Source organism: Brachyhypopomus gauderio, chromosome 8 (genome assembly GCF_052324685.1).
Source record: "Brachyhypopomus gauderio isolate BG-103 chromosome 8, BGAUD_0.2, whole genome shotgun sequence".
NCBI classification, from domain to species: Eukaryota; Metazoa; Chordata; class Actinopteri; order Gymnotiformes; family Hypopomidae; genus Brachyhypopomus; species Brachyhypopomus gauderio.
In genome coordinates, this window is record NC_135218.1 from 16,359,818 (window position 1) to 16,385,903 (window position 26,086).

At 46.2% G+C, this 26,086-nt stretch overlaps 1 protein-coding gene across 3 annotated transcripts in view; it reads left to right on the forward strand.

The window, feature by feature from the left end:
- The first annotated feature begins 945 nt into the window (after positions 1–945).
- Positions 946–26,086, forward strand: part of raver2 (ribonucleoprotein, PTB-binding 2) — a 62,853-nt gene continuing 37,712 nt past the window's right edge. For 2 of the 3 annotated variants that reach the window (XM_077014939.1, XM_077014941.1), the window contains exons 1-4: positions 946–1,178; positions 2,095–2,354; positions 7,883–7,949; positions 19,895–20,367. In XM_077014939.1, the coding sequence (XP_076871054.1) occupies positions 2,106–2,354; positions 7,883–7,949; positions 19,895–20,367 (789 nt within the window). In that variant the 5' untranslated portion in view covers positions 946–1,178; positions 2,095–2,105. Of the gene's footprint in view, positions 1,179–1,552; positions 1,881–2,094; positions 2,355–7,882; positions 7,950–19,894; positions 20,368–26,086 lie in introns of those variants that run through there. The other variant, XM_077014940.1, reaches the window with a different exon arrangement.

The following is a 26,086-nucleotide window of genomic DNA, read 5'->3' on the forward strand; positions in this document are numbered from 1 at the left end:
ATCCTTTGCTCTCATTACTGCTTTGCACACTCTTGGCATTCTCTCAATGAGCTTCAAGAGATAGTCGCTTGAAATGGTTTTCAGGTGTGCCTTATTAATTAGTTAATTAGTTGAGAGACTCATTGAGAGAATCGGATCAGATCTTTAAAATCCAAAATTTTTTTAATCAGATCTGTTCCATGTCACCTGAAGGAAGTGTGAACGCATTCATCTGTACTGCGTTTCCTTAAGTCATTTGCTATTCATTTTTGCGTCCAGAGCTGAGGATATTCGTTTTCTGTTACTCCTTCAGGGTGTTGAAAGATCAAGCCTGCAGGACTTTTTTATTCAATATCAGCTACCGGCTTTAATTTCTGAGATTCAGAATTTCTACAATGAGTATACAACCCATCTACTATGCTTCATCTTTAGTCTGCGCACGAAGCCCCTTTTAAAATACCAACAAATGTGAGAAAGTAGCAGGTATCGGCTGATCACCGTCTGCGTAATATTACGTTACAGGTATCGGCAGCCAAAAGTCCCGCTCAGAGCAGAACTGGAGCGCTTGGGTTTCCTTCATTAAGACAGTTCTGCTCGAACCCCGGAGCGTTTGCATGCAGTGAAAGTGGACCGTTTTAATTAATTATTGTTCCCCGCACCGATTTCCTGTTTACAGAATGTGGCTAACAGTGAATATACGTTAAACGCGCCTATGCATAAACTGACGGAATAGATGCATAAATGAATAAATCACCTGCCGTTTCGGGATCGCACACCATGACTCGTACACCGCCTCCCCCGCTCACCACTTAATGCTTCTTGCTGGAGAAGAGTTCAAGCTTTCATCGCATCACCTCCTTACATAAACACGTCCCAGGTGTTCGGTTCGCCCGTTTGCGCCCACACAACACTTTCTCTGCATTTGAAATATCCTCGTCTCTGCTCTTACTCCCACTCAGCCATGCAGTGAATCACACGTTTAGCTGTACAGCTTCCCTCCGAGGCTTCATTCTAACGCTGTTTATCGGATGGGCCTTGTGCGACGGCTCTTCTCTCTATCAAAATTGACTTGCGTAAAAACAATCGAGCATTAACTACGCGAAAGATAGTTTACTGGGGCCGAGCTGAAAATGACCAGCAGACACACGTGTTTTACTGGATCGTAAGATAATGCTGGAGTATAGCCTATCATCAGAAAGGTTAGTGTTTCAAAGATAAACGCCTTTCGACAAAAAAATTATGCTGACCAATGTTATGCAAATCCTATTGACTGGGAGCGAACTGGGAATTGCAAGTAGCAACGCACATAATGCGCGTGTTGTGCTTTAGTTTTTGTTCGGTCCATTTCAGACCTGTAAGTCTTTTTGTAAGAATGCACTATCATAATTAAATGCCCATATTTATCTTGTTTATTACAAAGGCAAGACACTTTTCATGGTCTAAAACTACTACTGGAGACTAAACGAAATCTGACAAAAAAAAGATCTTGATGGTCAATCATAGTCCTCACTAAACTGCTAAAGTGTTCATTCATGCCCATCTTACCTTGTGTGAGTGTCTGCCAGTGGATGGCATTTAACACTCAGCACACCCACGGGAGACGGCCTGGTGCACTGAAACCCTGTCATTTATTCTCACGTCACATCTAGCTACACAAAATAACCATATTTGTGTTTGCTCCGCTGGAGCGAAATTCACCGTGTGATGTCTCTTCTACTTAGTTTAACACTTTAATATGTAGCCTATACCAACTGATTAATTACTTTTCAAGAACCGACGCTGACACTGGTTCGTTATATTTCAAACAAGAAAACGGATCGTCCTCTAAAGGGTTTTGTTTTATAGGATCATACGATTCGGTTCTATATCACGGCTTAACGCTTAAGTGTGTGACATTAAAGGTGAGTGGTTCAAAGATAATGTCCTGTGACAGTTGACTCTTAGAAGTCTAATTGACCCTGTGTACTGTTCATATTTCCATCGGTGGAGGTCGCCAGCTGAACTAGATGGAGGAAGCATGTGAGGGTGCATTACCTCTCTCTCAAGTCCGCTGTCGATGCGATCGAAAAAAAAACCAGACGCCCACCTAATGCTGCTCACACTCACTTTCCACAGAGCGTTTCAAAATGGCGGCAGCTTCTTCCATCCAGCCGCCGACGGTGCTTGCAATAAACAAGGAAAATTCACCTTTCCCAGACTCTGACAGCCCCGAAAGCCGACAGGATGAAGACGCCACGTCCGAGGGGACCATCCTCCGAGACTTGCCTGATTTGGAGCCAGAGGAAATCGAAAGAAGGCTGGAAAAAACTCGCAGGGAGCTGAGCAACAGGAGGAAAATTCTCATTAAGAACCTGCCACAAGACGCAACCAACCAGGTACTGAAATCTCCATATGATCAGGGAAACAGGTATTGAAATCTCCATAGGATCAGGCACACTGGTACTGATATCTCCATAGGATCAGGGAAACAGGTACTGATATCTCCACACGATCAGGCAACCAGGTACCGACATTTCCATACGATTAGGCAAAAATAAAGTTCCACTGCCTTGCCTATTTATTTTGGAAAGTTTTTATTTGACTTTAGCTCATTTCCTCTCTTAGCTGGTTCTATCAGTTCAACAAGACATCTGTTTACTTTTTCCTTAGTCCATGGGAGATGGATGCCCAGCAGAAGCGTTACAATCCGCCGTGCAAGTGATTCTGAACACTTGCACGACTTAGAATGAACTGCCCTCCAGACACACTACAAAATCAACAGATTTTAGCAAAGTAGCATAATCTGTAAGTTGTTGAAAAACGCTGCATTACTGTGAAGCTTGTAGACCACTTTAAATAACTACTTCAATATGTTTCAAATTGTGATTAAAACACGCGCAACGGAGATTTTGGATGAGTGGTGGGGAGCGCACAAGTTGTGTTTCATCTGTAGGCACGCAGATGGTTCAAGTGGCTGTACGTAATCGCCGTAATAACGCACGATACATGTAGTGCGCTGTAAGTGCGCTCAAAGATGCGAGCTTTTAACCCTCTATCCAAACTTTAGCACCTGTTTTGTCTCCAGTGGCTGCGGCCAAATATCACCTAGAGCTTCTGGTGTCTGTCACGGCGCAAAAAAGAAAGCAAGGAACAGAAATGAAAAACAGTCTGATGCTTAAAGGACGTTTACATAATGAGGATTTCACGCTTATATACACACACCGTTCAGTTTTGTGGAGATGGAGTAATAATGAGCGATACGTTCATTTTTACGCCAAGGGAGACGCTTGGGCGGTTGCTATCAGTTTTACGCGTTTTAAGGGTTATTTTAAAACACGTTAATCCTGCAGCCAGCTGAAACTGCAGTTAAAAGTTATTGTGAAATAGACTACAGAGAGTACGCGGATCTTCGCGACGTTATCGAAGCAGCAGTCCGCTGGAGACGAGTGTGTGTTGTGGGTATAACACCCAGCTGCGGGTAACACGGTCGTGCCCGTCGGAAGGCAGAACCAGGGAGTAAGACATTCACATTGAACTGGCTGAGGAATTTCCCACTGAATTTTCCACATTATTAGTGTCAGTAAACATGAAGGATGCCGGAGTCCTTGTGAGTGATATTTCTAGAGCCGGAGACTCTATTCTAATGGTGTCTGAGGCGATAGTTCTCCGTCTCTTAGTCAATATACAGCGAGGAAGACGTTAGTTTGGGAGGAGTGTGTATAAACTGCGTGTGTGACATCTTCTAGGACATTTAGGGCCATTTCCGAAATTCAGGTGAAGTTATTTGCCTATTGTACATTGTTGCTGATAACCAGGGTTCTCGGAATACAAATACATGTCGTCGTGCCGCAACTGTAAAGATGATGGATGCTGTTGTCAGATACTAGACCATCTTGTAGATAAGTGCATACAAAACCGAACAGCTATTTTATAACTCTCCAAAACATGGCGGTAAACCACAGAGCTGCACTTTGAGTCAGATAAACACACGCTTTTAATTTCAATTCTCTTTTTTTTTTTACCCCGACAGTGATACGCACTCGCACAACATATTGTGGATATGCGGTTTATCGGTCTTATTCCGCCAAGCACACGCCGGTGTTCTGACATGATCAGTTGTGAAGTTGGGCTTTTATGTTAAGTTAAAACGAGCGTCACGATCTTCATGGTTCCCCGGTAGCCATTACATGTCCTCCTGTCCTGACTCTGAAAAGACTAGGATGTTCGTGTGTGTGTGTGTGTGTGTGCTGGAGCAGGTGACAGCAGATCCTCTGCTCCTCAGAAGCCATGCAGTCTGTTTTTACTTAAAGATTAAACAGCATTTTAATCAGGCGACATAACTGCTTGACGACAACTCGTGCCACTCATGTTCTTTGTGAAGTTCCTGTGGTTCTCGGTCCTATATACTTTTCTGTTTTACCAATATTACAGCACCTAATTACATTCACCGGCTTATTGACAAGCCTTCCATAAGATTAGTTGGGGGTGTTAAAACCGAGAGATGACAAATGACAGCAGATCTCATTAGGGTCGGCCCTCACCACATAGACTCCTTCACTACTTAATCTCCCTTTAAATGACACTGAGAAACCCCATGGATGTAACATGCATACCACTGCTGAGCAAACTTCAAAGTTTGTTTCTGTAATGTACTTTAGATACAAAAACATATTTCAATATGTTTTCTTTTTACATTTCTGATGAAGGAATTCAAACAGCTTTGTAGTATATAGTACCTTACCAAGCCTGCAATGTAAATAAATATATGTAAATAAACTGAATGCAGAAACAGACTGAACAGAATGATTATAACATTGTGTCCTTGAGAACATTTATTACAATTCCCCTTCACTGGAGATTCTGTGTTAACACGTCCTTCTCCAGAAGCCAACGCTTTCTCTCTGAATAAAGTGGGTCCTGACTGATGTGATGTATTCAGAGTGTGATAGGCAGCCTGAACCACACAGAGCCAGCACTGTGGGTGGGTTATTAGCTCAGCCCTTGTTAGCGGTACTCTAGTGCTAGCCTGGTAGACAACTCTTCTTCTTAGCAACACAACAACAGTGCAAGTCCCCACTGATCCTGAAGCAGTGCTGGAGACGGTGCGCGCCATCTAGACCTCACGTCGGAGGGGTATTTTGGAAAGTCAGCGTGTGCCTGCAATGCCTGTAAAATGGGTCTGTCTGTCTCTTGGGTTCAACTTTGCCCTCTGCACAAGCGCACATGTAAGCTACCTGTCTGTGAAACATCTGTTTAAATCCCCCCAGCAGTTGCAAGGGATGTGCACAGTAATACGCGTGTGTATGTGTGCACGTGTGCACGTGTGTGCGTGTGTGTGTGTGTGTGTGTGTGTGTGTGTGTGTGTGTGTGTGTGTGTGTGTGTGTGTGTGTGCTTGAAAGTCTCAGTGGGGGGGCAGATGTGTTAACCCAGTGAAGCAAACTCCTTCCATTCTTCCAAATGCTCTGGTGATTATACTTTAATGGCAGCTTGTACATACAGAACAGACACACCCACCCACTGGTGAGCAGGACCCTCCTGACGTGTAATTCATACCCATGTGCTTGGCTGTTCTCTCCACCAGCGGCTGTGCCCATTTAAGGGTCATGCGAGGGGGTGCAGTGCAGCTGGACTGTGAGCTGCCTGCCGCTGAAGCTTTATTGTGCTGGGGGGGGACTGCAGATCTGATTAGAGACTGAGGGCCACTGCTCCTTGCACTCTGGGAGGGCTTAGAAAGTGAATTATCGAAGACTAGGCACCATTGACTGTCAGACAGAATGTGAGAAAGGGCAAAAATGAATTTATCTACTTAACTGGTTAGATTGGGAGTTAAGAGGTTAGCACTGGCTTTCACGCAGCTCTGGGCTGGCTGGTAAATGGTGAACACTGGGAGTGTTGGGTGTGCAGGCACGTTTCGGCTCTTCCGCACAGGGGTGTTCACATGGGATTTTGTTATCAAATGTGTGCAACAAAGGACCGAGGATTGCACAATGTTGGCAAAGCCCAGGTGGGATTTTGCCACGGGGGCTGAAGCGTTTAAGCCAGGGCTGTTGTAAGAGGAGAGATGCTCGTGCCTGCAGCTGCTCCTCCATGCTCCTCTGTGCTCCTCAGAGCAGGTTGGAGCTGCACAGGAGGCAGATGACTCGCAGCAATACTGCAGCGCCTTGTTCTCCAGCCACTTTTGAGTCAGTGCTGGAGTGTCTTCACGTCCACATGCATTGCGGTACATTTTGTGTGTGTGTGTGTGTGTGTGTGTGTGTGTGTGTGTGTGTGTGTGTGTGTGTGTGTGCGCGCGTGTGTGTGTGTGTGCATGTTTGTTCCAGCTTGCCAAATTTGCAAAGCAAACCGGATGCATTTACATCTTTTATGAAGAGATGGAGATAAAGCCCTGAGTGGCACTGCCTCCCCTTATGGAGGAACAGTGCCTGCAGTAATGGGACACCAGTGGGTCTCACACCGAGAGAAGGAGAATCTTCTACCAGTTACCCGCAGAATGAGAGAGGACGATACACTACAACCGAGGCAGGAGGCCGAGCACCAGCCGGCCACCCTCTCCTGATGATGGCATGGCTGAAATGCAAATGAAGCCAGTCAGGAATATCTGCCTCTGTTGCATTAGTATAGCCAGTGGGTTGATGGCGGTGGGCCACTACCCAGGCTAGTTGCTGGATACCACAGAACGTCCAGACAGCTCTGCTATGTCTCTCTCTCACACCAGCACAAAGTAAATGTGACAGCAGTGCCTGGTTTATGACCTTAAAAGGTAAGAGGAAGAGACTGTGTGTGTGTGTGTGTGTGTGTGTGTGTGTGTGTGTGTGTGCGCGCGCGCGAGTGATAAGGATCTGTAGTACACAGAGGACACCGTGTTTAATGGAGTGTGGTTCTATCAGGCTGTGTCATTTACATATCCACACTACTGTGACTGTGTTTTGTCTGTCTGTATTTTTAATACTTCTTTATTATTGGTTTACAGTTATCATGGATGAGGAAAAGTTGCATTTGTTTGCATGTACTTGTGTGTGTGTGTGTGTGTGTGTGTGTGTGTGTTGGGGAGGCAGCAGGTTATAAAGGAGGGTATTAGGAAGAGCAAACGGTTCAGACACTTGAGGCCTCTTCTAGGGGTTGGAAAATCTCATGTCAAATAGGTCCTAAGGTCAAGTATGTTTGCCAGACGTCTGTTGGGTAGTCCTCTCATCACCCCCACAACCGAACACACACACACACAAACACACACACACACACACAAAATGAACATGACACGTCAGCTGCTGTGTAAACTGAGTCGTCTGCCAAACTGTGATTCTTTCCTTTACTGCTTTTGTGAAAGCACTACAAAACAGGATGATTTTATTATTAAAACAAATGTGAAGTTGTGCGAAATGAAATGTGTGGCGTTATATTTCATGACCTTCAGTCTACAGGTTTGTCGGGCCTGATTTAATGCTGTTCCGGAACATTCCTCACACTATGCTCTGGCTTTCAGATACTGTATTCTTTAACTACAACCTCTGTCAAATACAGAACCCATCTGTATTTTGTATATACTGTATAAACAGCAATTTTATAATTCCTATGAACATAGATCTGTGTAATGGCAGAATTCATATGGCATTAACACTCATGTTATACATAATGCTCAATAGTTAACAGCTAAATATAAGCTATATATATTTACATCCACATAACTCAATAATTATGATGTTACATCTTCCTTCCTAATATATGATATGCTGTGAAACTGAAACCTATTTTTTTTTTATTTATGTCTTTTGGACATTGTCCATGATGGACACTATATGGGATCACACCCATTCTGAGTGATTTTCTTTTATGTCTCAATTTTGGTATTATACTGTGTCAAGAGATTAACTTCAACTCTCTCTCTCTCTCTCTCTCTCTCTCTCTCTCTCTCTCATCTTTCAACAGGAGGTGCATGATATTCTGCGGGAGTATGAACTCAAGTACTGTTTTGTGGACAGGAATAAAGGAACAGGTAATTGCCCTCTTTCTCTCATCCTACAGCTCTTGTGTTTCTAATGGATCTCTACATTCTGAAATCGCTTCATCTCAGACGTCAAAACACTGCGCACAAAGCCCCCGGTCTGCCCACGCCATCTGATTCCAGCCACTCTGCCGCGAGCCCCCCAGGGGCCTGGAGCTTGGAGGAGGGTGTATTGAGCAGCACTTCCTCATACGCTCAGACCGCACCTTGATTGGTTGAAATGCCCGGCCGTCTGAGAGCGTAAGCCAGGCAGTTGTGTAATGTAGGTGCTTCTGAAAACTGTATGCGAGTCTTTCTTTCCTATTTTTTTTATGCCAGTGCATTTTCTTTCTTTATTTATTTCCTTTTTTTAACCTATTTTAAAAACGTATTTTGAGGGTATCGGCTGTGAAAGGAGTGTTGCGGTGTCACAAGCATGCCTCTGACTGCAGACACCGCTGAACACAGCCTGCCTCTTCTCCACGCCCGTGTGGCGGAGTGCCTGCCTCACGCTGATCCCCCAGAGGCCCACACTAACTCTACGCATGATTAGCGGTGTTTGCATAGTAACTGGCCGCCCTGTACAGGGAACCGTGGTGCTCTGAAATATCAGAAGCCCCTAAACCGCCTGGGTGCGTAGCAGGCGTTCCCGTACCCTCTAATGGGTCATGTTTGGAGATGAAGGTGAAACCTTATGATCTCATGGCCCATCCTCTCCTAGTATGTCAACTCTCCCCAGCTGGGGCTCCGGTGTCACTGATGAGAGTGTAGCAGGCATAGCTGTGGTCCATTGGAGCACATAGCACTGGTCCACTAGGAATACCGTATTCCTCCATAATAAGCTGCCAAGACTGGTTTATGACCGACCTGTGTTGAGTTAAAATGTTAAAAGGTCGGTAAGTGGAAAGATGAAAACTGTCCCGGTGAGACATTACTGAGTACCCTTGAATACAGGAGAGATAAGAGACACTGGTTCGAAAGGGCAGAACAGACAGTGGGAATGAGCAGGAATGACACCCAAGATGCAAAGAGGCCTTACCTGCTTAGAGCAGACATGTGTCCCGATATTCCCAAAGCTGCAGTGTACCGGGAAACGGGGAACTCTCCAGTTTTTCCTCCACCACATGTCATTGTAAAGGGGTGCAGGTTCGTGATGGTTCACGCAGGTTCGTGATGGTTCACGCAGGTTCGTGATGGTTCACGCAGGTTCGTGAAGGTTCATGAACACTTTGGCTAGTGTGTTCTGGCCCATTTAATGGCCTGCCAACGAGGGCTTGCCTTTCATGTCACAAATGGTGACATATGCTCATGTTTCAAAACGTCACGCGAACGGTGGAGGCGTTTATACTTTCGCGAGCGTCACTGCAGTGTTCTCCGAAACGATAGGCGTTTTGTCCGAAACGATATGTGGTAGAAACACCCCTCAAAACAGGGGAATGAACATTTACCTGACCAATTTTAATGTTGCTATATGTTTCAGGTTTGAAAAGTGCTGGAATTTAGGTTAAAGTACTTTAAAATGCTTGAAATTGTAACTACTTGGTTTCACAACAAATATCTGTCTGACTGAACAGTTCTCTTGTATTACATTAACAAATACGAGCCTCTTGTAATTCCAGGACGAAACATGAGAGAACGTGAAGACGTGAAGATTGGGCGTTTTTTAAATAAACAATCATTAAATAATGTGATAAAAAGCGAATTATTTCGAGTATATGTATAAATATTTAACTTAATTATGTTTAACATGCTGGGAAATATTGAAATGGACCTTGAAAGTGACGTACAAGTGCTTGAATTAGACCTTATAAAGGTGTATGAACCCAGAAAACGTGACTTTGTTCATTGCGCTGAAGCGCGACGCGAAGTTACAAAATTCGAAAGGTGCGCGACCTCGCGAACCGACAGCGCGCGAGGCACTCTCGCACACGCGGAGCCACAGCGATTACGTCATTTTCGCGCCGCTCGCGAAGCGTCAACCAGGCAGGCTTGTTGTTGAGGGGGGGTGGGGGGTGGCGAAAGTAAGTTGTTGAGCGGGGGTGGCAAACGTAACACTCGTGACGGAGTGTTTTTTCAATAGCCCTGAAATAAATGCTCCGGTTTTGTTTTGGTCCGTATCCAGTTAATCAGGAATGAAATTGGGTCCGGACAGGACTGCGTCCGGGTCCGGACCGCGGTCCGCCAGTTGAGTACCCCTGATCTACACAATCACTTGGTTCTATAATCCGATTGAAGTCACATGGTAAAAGCCCGATCTGCATTATTTCAAAACAGTGGTTGAACAAAAATATTTCTGTGATAGAAATAGAGTTTATGTGCATATTGCTGCCGTCTGTGAAAGTCATTACAAAAGCCAATATTGTGATAACAGTTAACAAGTGAACATAACAGCTAATTGGTGTTTGCAAAACTACGCCTCTTTGTTGTAACTTGCAAAGACTTATTTGGTGTAATTTTTTTGATATAATTTATCAGGGCTATTGTTTCTAAACAGATTCAAACAGATTTTAAATGAGCAGTTTGTAACACATCCATGGAAGTATAATGCTGATTAATCAGTTAGATTTTTGTAATCAAACACCCAAGATCAGATGCATTCAAGCTTTGCACCTGCTTCACAGAATAGACTGCATACTATGGAATACGGTACAGACGGCCCTTGACCTTCTACAGACAACAGCCTGACGGGCGGTCTGTCTGTCACCCCCCATGATCCTTGGCTCCATCCCCTTTTGCACGTCAGTGCTCAGTCTGCAGGGGTTTCGACCCAAAAGCCTTTTCCGACAGTGAGGAAATGTCTTGCGCTCGCGGGAGGATTGGTTCCACCAGAGCAGCTGCAGGCCGCCTGCGTTAATGCTGAGACTTCCTGGAGTGGCAGGAGAGGCCCTGGTGGCCTGACAGGCATGCACACTGCTGGGCTGAGAGGAAGCCATACAGCACAGCAGCTGAGGTTTCCTTACAGGCTGGCCAACACCACCTTCAGTATTTGGCTTTAACATATCAGGACATAATCTTCTATGCACATGATTTAATGCAACTACACAACCATCTATTAATGGATAGGTGTTTCTCCCGACTCAGCATGCCCTTTTGACCTTCGAACCTTTGCCTGACGGTACAGGAACTCCTCACACAGCAGTCATTGGATTTTCTGGCACGTGGAGAATAAGACCAGTTTGTTGGGTGTGCGTGCGTGTGTGTGTGTGGGGTCTGTCTGGTGACATATTCTGGGCTACACAGTTCAGGCCACAGCTGGCACCCTTCTAAGCATGGCGAGACATCACAACACATCAAACACCTGGAAATAAGAGAAGCAATCTTCCAGACATAATCCCAAATTTAACACTTGATTTTCATTAAAATTAATTTTGCCTGAAGGTCATCAAAACATATTTGAGGTCTTTACACTTGGAAGGGTTGCCTGACAACTAGCAGAAGACTTATGATGATTGACTGAAAGCACTTAAGGAGAATTTTAATACAATGCTTGACTTGTGTGGTCACCAAGACAGAAATGGATCAAATACATCAAAGAAATGGAAATGGAGTTGATGATGATGAAGAAGATGAAAACAACAATGATGGCGATTTATAATTATTAGTTATAATAGTAGTAGTCTAAATCAAATGTGTAAGAAAGTCTTTGTGACATTTTGGATTTTATTTTAAATTCCAGAATTATTTGACATGTTAGTGCTGTAATGGGCCTGTGAGCTTTGGCAGAGTGAAACTTTGTAGTTGGTAGATTTCTGCTTGTGGCAACAACGAGCGTGGCTCTCTGAAAAGATGCTATGGGATGCTATCAAAGTGAACTCTCGCCCAGGGACCAACCTTCTGGGCTTCATCTCAGTGGAGGACCACAACAGTCAGCAAAGAGCATCACTCAGCCTCCTAATTGAATTACCAGCATCTAAGGATGCCATGAAACATAAGACTTCTCCCTATCCAACCCCAACTCCCTGTAGGAGTTTGTGCTTCTGCCATAACATGAACCTTAAGCATAAGCTATTTAGCGGAGGTGTGCATTTTTGTGGAGGAGATGAAGATGGAGTGTCTGAATTAAAGTGCGTGCGTGTGTGTGTGTTTGAGAGAGAGAAAGCGAGAGTAACCCTTCTGGAGGGTTTGGCTTTTAAATACTGCTTCATGTGTTATTCAGGTAATGAGGAATATTTATCCACGGTCCCTTGTGTTGTGTTTGCATAGAGCTTTGCTCAGCACTCCAGGCACCGTGGCTCATGGGAGCAGCTGTGGCGTGCGGTGGCCCCGTCTGTACCTCGGCCCCTTCGCCTTCGTCATTAGCCATCAGGCCCACATTTCACCATTCACTGGACGTTTGGAGTTCAAAAACCTGCCCGTGTCAGTAGGGGGGTCTGTGATGGAATTCGGAAAGTATGTGCAGTGTTGTGGCCAGCTACTGGAGTGACAATGGAAGTGGTGGGCATGGGAATTAGACCTTAACAACGGATCTTTTGTTTGGACAGTGGTGTCCGGTAAGGAAGACACATGGCGATGAAGAGGGCAAAGATTAATTTGGTGCTAACGGCTAGATTTATCCACAACATGAAACAGATCTCATATTGTATTAAGCTAATGCCTAGTATCAGGTGGTGTCTCATAATGGTGTTAATGTGCCTATGGTGGAGGGCTAACCCTAGTTTTAAGCCTGGTACTGTCAAAACTCCATTAAAGGTTTTGAAGTCCAGACATGAACAATGGCTTTTGTTTGGGCCCAATTCTGCACTGCATTAAAGCTGTTTTAGGTATTGTATGTTGACATAAATGTATTACAAATAATATATTGTTATAATTTGTAATCCTGTATAAATCATATACGACAACACTAAACTCATCTGGTCTATGATGCACATACTAAGTATGTATAGAGGGTACACAGGACTAAACACACTGTTCCTCACACAGAGGGGGGGACTGTTCTAAAGATGCTGTTCCTCACACAGAGGGGGGACTGTTCTAAAGATGCTGTTCCTCACACAGAGGGGACACTGTTCTAAAGATGCTGTTCCTCACACAGAAGGGACACTGGACTAAACACACTGTTCCTCACACAGAAGGGACACTGGACTAAACACGCTGTTCCTCACACAGAAGGGACACCGGACTAAACACGCTGTTCCTCACACAGAGGGGGGACCGTTCTAAACACGCTGTTCCTCACACAGAGGGGGGACCGTTCTAAACACGCTGTTCCTCACACAGAGGGGGGACCGTTCTAAACACGCTGTTCCTCACACAGAGGGGGGACCGTTCTAAACACGCTGTTCCTCACACAGAGGGGGGACCGTTCTAAACACACTGTTCCTCACACAGAGGGGGGACCGTTCTAAACACACTGTTCCTCACACAGAGGGGGGACCGTTCTAAACACACTGTTCCTCACACAGAGGGGGGACCGTTCTAAACACACTGTTCCTCACACAGGGGGGACCGTTCTAAACACATTGTTCCTCACACAGAGGGGGGACTGCTCCCGCTATTTAGGAGCCCACACCTATGGTGGTTGCACTGCCGCTAATATAACAGGGCAGTGGTGCGAGGTTACTGGATTTCTGATAGCTGGGATGCTCTTGGGCCTTTAAAAATATTTCAAATATACTAACATCTTAGTTCAGAATTCACAAATAAACATGATCATTAGGGCAACCTGATTGAAACCCTTTTAATGGATTTATGGAGTAATGGAACCGTGGATATGAAATGAGCCTGCAGTCTAATCAAAAGCAGTATGTATTAATGTGACGCTGTCTAGGGTCAGTCACGCTGAAGTTCACGCCTGTCTTAAAGTATAGTCGTGTTCTGCAGTTATTTCTGATGAATTTCCTTTATCTGTGCACCATTAGTCCTTAGGAGACTTGGGTTATTTTGGCTGGCTTTGAATACTTTGATTTTTAGTTAAAATTTTTATTTTTTTAGCTTAGAGTTTGTTTCGGTTTTTAGAGAAACGCATATGTACACAAATGCATTTACATTAAAAAAATTGCCTTTATATACCACCTTAAATGATTACTATGCCATACTATATACATTTTTCAGCAGAACATCTATTTAACTATGTATTTTTCAGCACAACAAAATTTTTTCTTCACTTTGACATACTTTTGCAACATATTGGACCCCCATTAAACGTAAAATTTAAATAAAAATCAAACTACTTCATTGTGTGTAGTATCTACTACAAAAATGGCATTTGGAGGCAGCACCTCTAACGCTGCTGTCAGTTGTCAAGTTCACGGCAGTGTTCAGCTTGACTGTGTTTCTCTGCTGTGATGTCTTGAAACAGACGTGTGGTTTGATCATGCTGATGTGATCAGTGATTCCAGAGGGTTACATCAGATACGACCTGGAGGTGCTGATGTGTGCTGCGATCACTCTGCAAGATCATCCACATATTTTTACAGCTTATACTGGACTGTTCATGTAGTCATTTGCATATACGTGCATGTGTTGCAAGACGGCTAGCTGAGTGATTAGCCCCCACTGTAACCCAGAGTAACTAACATTGTTGCAAAGGTTGTGAGGACAAGCTGGTACTGACAGATAGTGGTATCGGTGGTGCTGAAGAGGCCATTTGTGCCTGCTGCTCACACCATGTGATGCTGGGCCAGGATGATCAGACCGCCTGCTTAGGCAGAATTGTGGGAAAATAATGATAAACAAGACACACAACAGGGAGGTGCTGTGAGTCTGCATTATATATCTGCAGACAAGTGGTCCCAAACCCTGAAGTCTGCCATTTTATTCTGTTAATAGACTGTATAATCAACATGGAACCGAAGTCTTGCCACGTTGGCGTGTCCCCTCCTGCGTGTCCCCTCCTGCGTATGTACTCTGAAGCTGTAACAAATATTCGCCATACCCTCAGCATCCCTGCCACACCAGTACCCATTTCAACATCTGATATTTCTGGACATAATGCTACCTTTAAAAAGAGCCAAGATTTGTTTTTCTACTTCAGCACACGAATCACTGAGATTTGGACATTTCCATGGCGGAAGGCAGAATCTGGAGGACCCGAGCCATTAGCTGTGCGTCTGGGGATTCGTCGCGTGTAGCTGACAGCACCCCCCCCCCCCCCCCCCCCTCCAGCTGCACGGCTTACCCCGCACTGAGAGAGGGAGCACAGATTACGGCTCACCGCGCGTCCCCACGGGCCCCCGAGCACGCCACGCGCTGTCATCTCATGCCTCCGCTCTCGTCACGTGCGCCCTTGTTTGCTGTACCCGATTTCTAAACGACTGATTTACAGTGCGGAAATTAATTGGCGTGCGAGTGTCGTCTCCAGCGCACTCCCCGCGGGCAAGTCGTCGGTGCGGATCTCGCCACGGCAGATCCGAGAGGCTGCCTGACACCACCGACATCTGACAACCACATGGAACAGTGAAAGTGGTACAGGCTGCCCTCAGTCAGCTGGATGGAGGTCTTCTCACACGGGGAACGGGGAGGGTATGGTGGTGTAGCTTTCTAACACAGTAGACAACTCACACTGGTGTGTTCGTATGAATCACAGTCAGACTCGGAAAAAGCCTCACGCTGGAGTTTAGGTACGAATCACAATCGGATACGAAAAAAGTCTCGCAGTACGGTCCTCGTATGAATGACGGTCAGATATGGAAAAAGACTCACATTGGAGCGTATGTATGAATCATAAATAGATACGGAAACAGCCTTGCATTACAACTTTCTTACAAATTGCAATCAGACATGGAAAGTCATGTACTGAAGTGTTTGTAGGGTTTTACAGTCATACACAGGAAAAAGTCGCGTACAGAAGTGTTCATACGAATCACAGCCAGACATGGAAAAAGACATTAGAGTGTTCGCATGAATCACTATCAGACATACACAAGCGACAGAGAAACCACACGCGCGGGCACTCAGCAAGAGTGTCTGGACACGGAGTCGTGACGAGGGTGACGGAGATCGATGCAGGGGGAAGGGAGGGGGTCTCCATTAGCAGCGAGGGGGTGTCGTTGTCTTCCTGTGGTCAGAGACGGGCTTTTTACAGCCACGCGTGGGAGTTGCTGCCGGCCTCGCCGAGCACTTCAGTAGGCTGACGGACACGGGGAAAACAGAAGGGGTTGATAATTGATGCAGTGGCAAGAGTGGGAGTGGGAGGCTGTACCAGGAACACACACACACACACACACACACACACATCCATACACTTGTGCGTACAGGCTGCAGGACAAAGGCCAGGGTGCTTACTGTGAGTCATATCTGGTAAAGAGCAGAGTATATTCAAATGTTCAGGCTGCATCGGTCATTACCAGAACTGCTCCATTACCGGAGAGCTTCTCCCAGTCATTTAATGAGTCTCTGTGGCTGTTAGTCATTGTGTGAGTGTTATTTTGAGTCTCTGTTCTTGTAATTTGATATGGATTTCAGTATACACTTGTTATTTATTATGTTTTGCCTTTAGAGATTATCTTTTGGTGTGTTAAACCCAGCAAGTCTCATAACTAATGCAAATGATATGCATGTGATTAATATAAATTTGTAACCCTCATCCAGACAGATACTAATCAGTCATGAAGATATTTGACTAGACTAGACTGATTGGCCATTTAAGCACTATCCCCCGATTTAACTTGACATGTGTTTTGTGGTGACTAGTTCAGCATCTGTGTCTTTAGCGGTAGCTTTAGCTCAACATCTGTAACCCACTGTGTACCGGTACATGCGAGAGCATCTGAAGATCTTGAGTGAAATTCACCTTCCAACAAAAGGTGTCTTTGAAAATATCTGTATCTGCAGTATAAACGAACAATCTGTAGTGTCGTTTGAAGTGTGTGTTTACCCCTGCGCTCTCTGTGTAGAGGGCCTGCAGGCCGAAGGATGAAAGCCTGTGTGTTTCCTGTCATGTTCTGCAGAGCAAATCTTTCATCTCTGTGGCCATTGTGTTGTAGCTTCATGTGTTTTCAGTGCTAGATGGCATGCCACAGGGAAACCGGTGGTGGATTAAAGGAGTCTGTGTGGATTGTTGGTGGGTGGGTGAGTGTGCCTGTGTGTGTCCATTAGAGAAATGACACAAATGATGACAGAAATGGTGAGATCAACTAGTTAAAACCTGTAGGAGGCGCATGCTTAGACTGACCACCAACTAGTGATTTCAAAGGTGCATTATGTGTCTCTCTGTTGGGGGATCTGTGTGTGTGCCTCAGTGTGTGTGTCTGTGTGAAAGGATGGCGTGTGTATGGAGAGAACTGTGTGTTTGTGGGTAGGTGTGTGTGTGTAAGGATGGTGTGTGTGGATAAGTGTGCATGATTGTGTGTTTCAGGGTGTGTGTGTGTATGGATGAGTACGTGTGTGGGGGGGGTATGTGTGTGGATGTGGGTGTGTCTGTGGATGGATATGCAGTGTCTGTGGATGTGGGTCGGACTGTGGGTATGTGTGGGTGGAGCTGTGGGTGGAGCTGTAGTAGATGCTGATGGGGCTGCCCTGGTAATTGACATGCTAAAAAGCATGCGGGCGAGGGGTGGTTTGCGTTTGCCTAGCAGCAGAAACCGCAGGGGGAGGGACACACTGTCAAATCACAGCCTAAAAAACAGGCGAGTTGGCCCAGCACAGGCGCTTGCTGTCTGCTCGAACGCAGAGCCATCTGGTAGTGACACCCAGCCCTGCCCGTGGAGCTGCGTAGCCACTGCACTAGGACGGAGGCCAGCGCCTGCCGGACCACGCCACGGCCTGCCGGGCCACGCCACGGCCTGCTGGGCCCCGGTCGCTCAAGAGCCGAGCGTTTAGCACACGTCTGATGGCACAGTTGGCAGTAATGATGTCTAGCAGCCTCAGAGGAAGACGGCGAGACATGGACGCATTGTTCCTGAGATCCATTAAGGAGAGGGAATGCAAAATCTTCATGTTTTACATGCAGTGATCTTTCACACCCTGCCTTAATGAGCGCTGATGAGCTTTAACGAGCTCCATTCTTCATGGTGTCAGAACAGCTCATTTGTATGTCACTGAGAGGTGGGTGAGAGTGCGCTAATACTAGCATGATACAACCATAGGGTGCTTCTCAAATCTTAAAAGAAATTTTCTATGTTTTTCTTCAGAAATGTGGTTTTTTTTCCATCTTTCATGGCGGTTTAAAGTGCTTTTCGTGTTTTTTTTTTTTTTTTTTACAAGAAATGCATGCTTATGAAATTAAATACGCGAAAGAATCTCTCTCATGCTCCCATGGAGCATCGAATGAGACAGCAAAATTGCTCTTAGCAACAGTGATGTCCCACTGTTGCAGCAGTGCAGTGTTCACTAACCATTATGCTTTTATTTCTGTTTGATGGACAGACCCGATAAAGAACAGAATGCATAATATTCTTACTAACCTGGGAGCATTTCTTTGCTCTGAAAGTTGTAGATAGTAATGCCTCACTGGCCTCTGCTGAACATGTGGACTTCAGCATGTGAACAAAACGTTATGTATAGGAACACAGCTGAACTGAATAACTATTAAACTAAAAGGTATATAACAATTTTATGCTAAATAATGGTCTGTTCATTTGTTGAACATCTCGTTCAAAATTCATACAACCCGAGGACATGATGATTAAAGTCTTTATATGCTGGATTGTTCTGAACCAAAGACGATCCTGTTCGACAAATTGCCCTCAGGCACTGTGAAACCTGAGGAAATAACCAAGAAATAAGTGTTGGAGAAGCACTGGAATTTTCCACTAATATGCTTAACAAACATAGCAGAACAAGCAATAAATAATGAACTAAAGACTAAAGGGAGTAGGAATGAAGTCAGAAACATGCCCGGCACATTAGAATGTTCTGGGTTTTGTACCAGAAAAATAAAAGTGTGATGTCACCTGCTCTCATGGTGGCCAGGCCCACATTCTACTGCCCTCATCATTTACAGCCCTGGGGCAGAAGAGCAGGAACATTTCACTTTCCACCACAAAAAGAGCCGTCCTGCTGTACACGTTACTGTGGGTGCCTCTTATAAGGCGCTTCAATAAAGTTTCTTCCTCCCCCTGCTTGCAGTAGCAAAAGAAAAAAAGTAGTAATAATTGTCATGGTTTTAGACAAAGGCTATAATCAAGTCTCTTTTGTGATTTAAAAATGGCCTTCTCGTGCCTGTCACCAGCAAATTGCTGTGAATTATAAGATTATTGTGTAAGCTATTTAAGAAGCTTTGTACAAGCTCCGTTTTCTTTGTCAAAAAAGACCCCTCCCCCCCAGCTAAGCTACATTCATTGTCATTTGCTCACAGGTCTCTGAACGTCCTGAAATGTCTGTGTTGTAAGAGGCATAAGGAGGAAGATGTGGGGTTGAGTGGGAGCACAGGGCATAGTGTTAGAAAATATTGAAGGATTAAGTATTAGAAATGTGATGTAAGTGCAGAGCAGATACAAAGTGCTTGCTGCTGTATTTACAGTAGCTGAAAGGGATTATTAGTCCTCCACATGGAGTAGTCACTTGTATATCAGTAACAAGCGGCTAATTAAATTGGGGGGGGGGGGGGGGGGGGGGGTGAATTTTTTGGCAGATATACTGAACAATGTTAATGTATCTTTCATTTCAAGCAAAGTCTCAATCAGGAGCCTGCAACAGTTTTCAGTACTCAGCTGTGCATTCGTATATGTTTCTTGGTCAACAGAATGTACCTGGCGTTCTGGAGGGGGGGGGGGGGGGTGCTGGGGGGGTAATTGCTGATGTGAAAAAGAAGGAAATGGATCCCATGCCAGCAAAACCCCAGATCTGAACCAGGAATAAATGTCCAAATTGTGTCCCTCGGGGGCTCTTGTTGTGCCTGATGAGTTAATGTATTCATGCTTTTTGTAGGTGATTAAACCCATTAGAGGTTGTTGTTGTTTTTATTTGCCCTGACGCTCAGCAATTACTCCCGTTCGGGGTGTTTACATTTGACTGTCATCTCCTGCTCTTTTACATGTATATTAATGTTCATCTGTGTCCCGTCTGTGTCCCGCCAGCGTTTGTGACGCTCCTAAATGGCGAGCAGGCGCAGGACGCCATCCGCTCGCTGCACCAAACGTCGGTGCGAGGCCGTGACATCACCGTGCAGCTGCAGCCCACCGACTCGCTGCTGTGCATCACCAACCTGCCTTACACGGTCACGGCCTCGCACTTCCAGGAGCTGGTGCGCTCCTACGGCAACATCGAGCGCTGCTTCCTGGTCTACAGCGAGCTGACCGGCCACTCCAAGGGCTACGGCTTCGTGGAGTACATGAAGAAGGACTCGGCCTCGCGCGCACGCTCGGACCTGCTGGGCCGCGCGCAGGGCGACCGCGCGCTCATGGTGCAGTGGACGGACGTCAACCAGCTGACGGCGGCCGAACACCTCCACTCCAAGTGCCTGTGCGTGGACCGGCTGCCCGTCGACTTCGATGACTCGGAGGAGCTGGCGCACATCTTCTCGGAACGCTACAAGCCCGTTTTCTGCCAGGTGAGATCCGGGCGGGAGGGGCAGATTATTTTTAGGCTCTTTAGCTTGAGTGACGTGGATGGAAAAAAAAATGAACACGGGGTTAAGGAAGAGGCGCGCCGGCCCGCAGATCCACGGAGACGTGCATTTCGCAATTACGCTTGCTCTAATGGAGGGAAGAATGTCACGGAGAATTACAAAGCTTGAGTGTTTTCTTACTGCAGGTTGCCGGCGTCGCAGTGTGTGCATTAGGAAGAGTATTTCTCTCTTCTGATTGTACATGTGGGTCATATTGCGCTCTCAGTCTCAGAGAGAAGTGCGTGTTGTCTGAGTGGGGTTTTAGACGTCAACCATCATGCCCAGACAGAGCAGCGAGGGCTACAGCTGAAACGCTAGCTGCTTCCACCCTTCTCTTTAGTGTGCTAATATGAGAGCATACGGAGCTTTTCCCCACCCAGCTGGCTAATCAGCCCTTCATCCAGAAACTTCCTCCAGAGTTTAAGCCATGATGGACAAACGGCTTTGCTCACCCTAATCAGAACAATTTAAAGCCTAAAAGCTGTAAGCGATCTTAGGTCAGGCTTGAACAAAGCTCTCCACCTTCCAGCTACACACACTCCCTTCCAGCTAAACACGCCCCCTTCCAGCTACACACACTCCCTTCCAGCTAAACACGCCCCCTTCCAACTACACACGCCCCCTTCCAGCTACACACGCCCCCTTCCAGCTGCACACGCCCCCTTCCAGCTGCACACGCCCCCCCTTCCGACTGCACACGCCTCCCCTTCCGACTACACACGCCCCCCCCCTTCCGACTACACACGCCCCCCCCCTTCCGACTACACACGCCCCCCCCCTTCCGACTACACACGCCCCCCCCCCTTCCGACTACACACGCCCCCCCTCCCCTTCCGACTACACACGCCCCCCCCTCCCCTTCCGACTACACACGCCCCCCCTCCCCTTCCGACTACACACGCCCCCCCCCCCTTCCGACTACACACGCCCCCCCCCCTTCCGACTACACACGCCCCCCCCCTTCCGACTACACACGCCCCCCCCTTCCGACTACACACGCCCCCCCCTTCCGACTACACACGCCCCCCCTTCCGACTACACACGCCCCCTTCTATGCACCAGGAGCCTCACAGCCATGATCAAGCCAGTCCAGAAGAAGCTCTGTGAATGAATCAGCACTTTTTTCTCGTCGAGATGTGTGATGGAGTGTTGAGTGAGGCAGAGGTAGGGTCGTTAAAATACATAACTGGCTAATAAATATTCATTAGTTCAGTGGTTCTCATGGTCTAATGATGGCAATCGCCAACTCTAGATGGAGTAATTCTAGATGGAGTAGTGAAATTTGAGAGGATGCTTAGCCAACTGACCTTATCATGTTCAACACTGTGTTACGCTGCAGGGACGCTCCAGTTACTCAAACGATACTGCCGAAAACAGCCTTGGAGTGAAAGTGGAATATCAAAGTGTGTGTGTGTTCATGCAGAGGAATAGCATAAAGAATTCCTCCTCTGTCCACCTGCTAGTGTTGAGGGCTGGTATCGGAGGCCTTGGGTGATGTAGTGTAATGCAGTATGTAATGTAAGCAGATACTCCTCATACGTCTCTTGCTGGGCGGGACGTGCGGTTGTCCTGCTGTCCTGCGTTAACCTCCAGCTGCTTCGTCTGTCTGGTCCTCCTGACAGTCCTCCATGTGTGTCACCAGTCCCCATTCTCAGAATCTCTCGTTTGGACATGGATTATGGACATGGACTATGGAGGTCATGTGTGACACACAGGGGTGGTGTCCATCTGAGGCCCTGTGTGTGCTCCTCCACACAACACTGGTGTGAAGCGTGAGACGTACAGGCCGTGCAGAGAGACATACACAGTAGTGCTTCTTTGTGATGGCTTCCTAGTTTCTGTTCACCATGTGGTTTCAGGCTGATAATTTCAAGCAAGATTATTTGGTTGCTTCCCCTTTTGTACATCTATATTTATCTCTCTCTCTTTCTCTTTGTCTCTCTCATATCTACACCCCCCCCCCCCCCCCCCCCCCCCCCCACACACACACACACACACCTCAAGTGGCATCAAATGTTTCTTTTCTTTGTCTGGATACGAATGTTCTGTTATTCTATCTTGGAAGTTGACCTTTGGTGGTCTGGCCTTTTGTACTGACACACACACACACACACACACACACACACACACACACACACACACACATTTCCCATGATTCAAATGCTATACAGGAACAATATCTGTAGGCAGTAATAGTAGCATTTGTGCACAAATCACTTTATCTAAGTAGATTCATGAATGTTTCATAATATGAAAATTCTAATATTAATTAATGAGTCCTCTAATTTTAAATGTCTGAAAATTATTAATTAACGCATATGACTCATTAAAAAAGTAATATGCTCACATTCTCGAAGGAGATTAAAATGGGGACGTAGAGTACAGTCCTCCCTTGTGTTGTTGATGATGCCACTCTGAAGGAGCTCTCTGATGAGCTGTTTCACTCTAACGAGCTGTTTCACTCTAACGAGCTGTTTCACTCCAATAGCTGTGGACCTTCTCAGAAGCTCTCCAGAGCAGGCAAGACAACATTTCACAATCTGCCTTCAAGCGGCTTCTCAACAGAATGACCATCGGAAGCTGATATACACATACACGAAGGGCCAAGGACAGTGGCTTCTGTGTGCATGCGTGGGTGTGTGGGTGTGTGTGTGTGTGTGTGTGGATGTTTGTGAGTATATATGTGTGTGTGAGTGTGTGTACATTAATGCATGCATGGATCATTTCTTCTCACCTGTTCTGTCGGGTCTTGTGCTAGCCCTCAGAACAGAGCCTGCACATGCACACGGCCTTTTCATAAGGAGCTGCAAAGTGCAAAGAGACCTCCTTCCCAGAATGCTTTTCTCTCAGGGCCCTGGTTTACTTCCAAATGTCAGCAAATTCCTATGGTCTGGGGTCTGGAGCAAAAAGTAGAGGGGCAGCTTTTGCATGGTATGGTGTGTGTGCATGTGTGTGAGTGCGTATGAGTGTGTGTGTGTGTGTGTGTGTGTGTGTGTGTGTGTGTGTGTGTGTGTGTGTGTGTGTGTGTGTGTGTATGTGTGTGCCAGTGAAGGTGGGAGATGGTCCTGACCTTTTCTGCATGAGGGGTCCTGGCTGGAGGAGCCACCTCCTCTCTGATCCTCACTTGACCTTGGCGTGGGTGACTTAGTCCTCCCAGTGACGGACACATGTGCACCAGGACACACGTGCACCAGGACACACGTGCACCAGGACATGCAGGCATTTGTGTTGCTATCGTGTGCCTGCATGTTTGTGTCTGCTTTCTCTGTAATGGGAAATAAACAGTGAACAAATGAGGCCACGATGAACCAGAATAAGGAATTTCCACAAAAAGCATTTTGTGCTCTTTCCTCCCTTGTCTCTCCCTCATCTCCCCCATCTTTCTCGTTTTTCCCTCACATCTCTCTTGATTTATCCATCATGTCTCTCTCATTTCTCTCTCATGTATGCATGTGTGTGAGAGTTGGGGTCAGATGGACAAGTGGAAAACCTGAGACAGTGTCTGTGTATATCTTTTGTCACTTACAAGGTTGACTACACGTCTGGGAATTATGCCTGTTCACTGCTTCCTTTTGACACAAACACACACACAGCTGTTCAACACTCTGCTACATGACAAATGTAAATGTTTCTTGGTCTATATTTAGAGTTTGTATCCTGCATCACCCTGTGTGTGTGTGTGGTACACATTAGGTAACAAAGTTTGTTTCACGCTTCACTGTTCTGTTCTGTTCACACTTCAGTATTCAAGCATGCAGGTGTCCAGTTTATCTCACTGATTTTTGTGTTTAATGCTCAACCTGCACCCATATATGTCCCACCTCTGTACCCAGTTATACCCCACCCCTGTACCCAGTTATACCCCACCCTGCACTGTAATACCACACCTCTGTACCCAGTTACACCCCACCCATGTATCCAGTTATACCCCACCTTTCTACCCAGTTATACCACACCCCTGTACCCAGTTATTCCCCACCCCTGTACCCAGTTATACCCCCCCATACCCAGTTATACCCCGTCCCCCGTACCCAATTATACCCTTTCTGCCCCTTCTAGTTAGCTAGCTACCTTTCTCTTTCTCATAGTGGCTCACTTACACAGTATTTCCATCTCTCCATCTCTCTGCTTCTGTACTTCTGTCTCTCTCTCTCTCTCTCTCTCTCTCTCTCTCTCACACACACACACACACGTCACTCACATGTTCTAGGCTTGCTGACACATGCCTGTTAGTGTCATAACCTCTGTCTCCATCTGGCTGCCTGTCCATCTCTTCCACTCTCACTCTCTCATTTCCATAGCCCCACTTGCCAATGACCCATTAATGCCTCCCACCCACCACCTCCTCTCAGAACCACGAGAGCTCAGTTGAGCTGCCCCCCCCCCAAACACAGGACCTTTGGATGATGAGACTGTATAGCACTTATTTGATTCAGCAATTACATGATGTTGCTTAAACATATTTTGTAGGCTTTCCATATATACCATATATACCATATAAATGTTCATATGTTCAACGCATAACCCTGGGTATGTTGTAGTTATATATGCTCATTATATTCTACACTATATTTCCAAAAGGTTTTGCTCGTCTGCCTTTGCACGCATATGAACTTGAGTGACATCCCATTCTTAATCTACGGGGTCAAACATGATGTCGACCCACCAAGTGCAGAGATAACAGCTTCAACTATTCTGGGAAGCACTTTTGTGAGGTCAGACCCTGATGTTGGGCGAGAAGGCCCGGCTCACAGGCTCCACTCTGATTCATCCCAAAAGTGCTCTTTCGGGTCGAGGTCAGGACTCTGTGCAGGCCAGTCAGGTTTTTCTACACCAAACTCCAAAAATCCATGTCGTTATGGACCTTACTTTGTGCACTGGTGTGCAGTCATGTTGGAACAGGAAGGGGCTGTCCCCATAAGTTGGCACCATAAAATTGTCCAAAAGTTCTTGGTATGCTAAAGCATTAAGAGTTCTGTTTACTTGCAGGAGCTGAGCCCAACTCCTGAAAATCAACCCCACACCATAATCCCCCTTCCACCAAACTAAATCAACCCCACACCTTAATCCCCCTCCACCAAACTAAATCAACCCCACACCATAATCCCCCTCTACCAAACTAAATCAACCCCACACCATAATCCCCCTTCCACCAAACTAAATCAACCCCACACCATAATCCCCCTTCCACCAAACTAAATCAACCCCACACCATAATCCCCCTCTACCAAACTAAATCAACCCCACACCATAATCCCCCTTCCACCAAACTAAATCAACCCCACACCATAATCCCCCTCCACCAAACTAAATCAACCCCACACCATAATCCCCCTCTACCAAACTAAATCAACCCCACACCATAATCCCCCTTCCACCAAACTAAAACAACCCCACACCATAATCCCCCTTCCACCAAACTAAATCAACCCCACACCATAATCCCCCTCTACCAAACTAAAACAACCCCACACCATAATCCCCCTCTACCAAACTAAATCAACCCCACACCATAATCCCCCTCTACCAAACTTAATCAACCCCGCACCATAATCCCCCTCCACCAAACTAAATCAACCCCACACCATAATCCCCCTCTACCAAACTAAATCAACCCCACACCATAATCCCCCTCCACCAAACTAAATCAACCCCACACCAT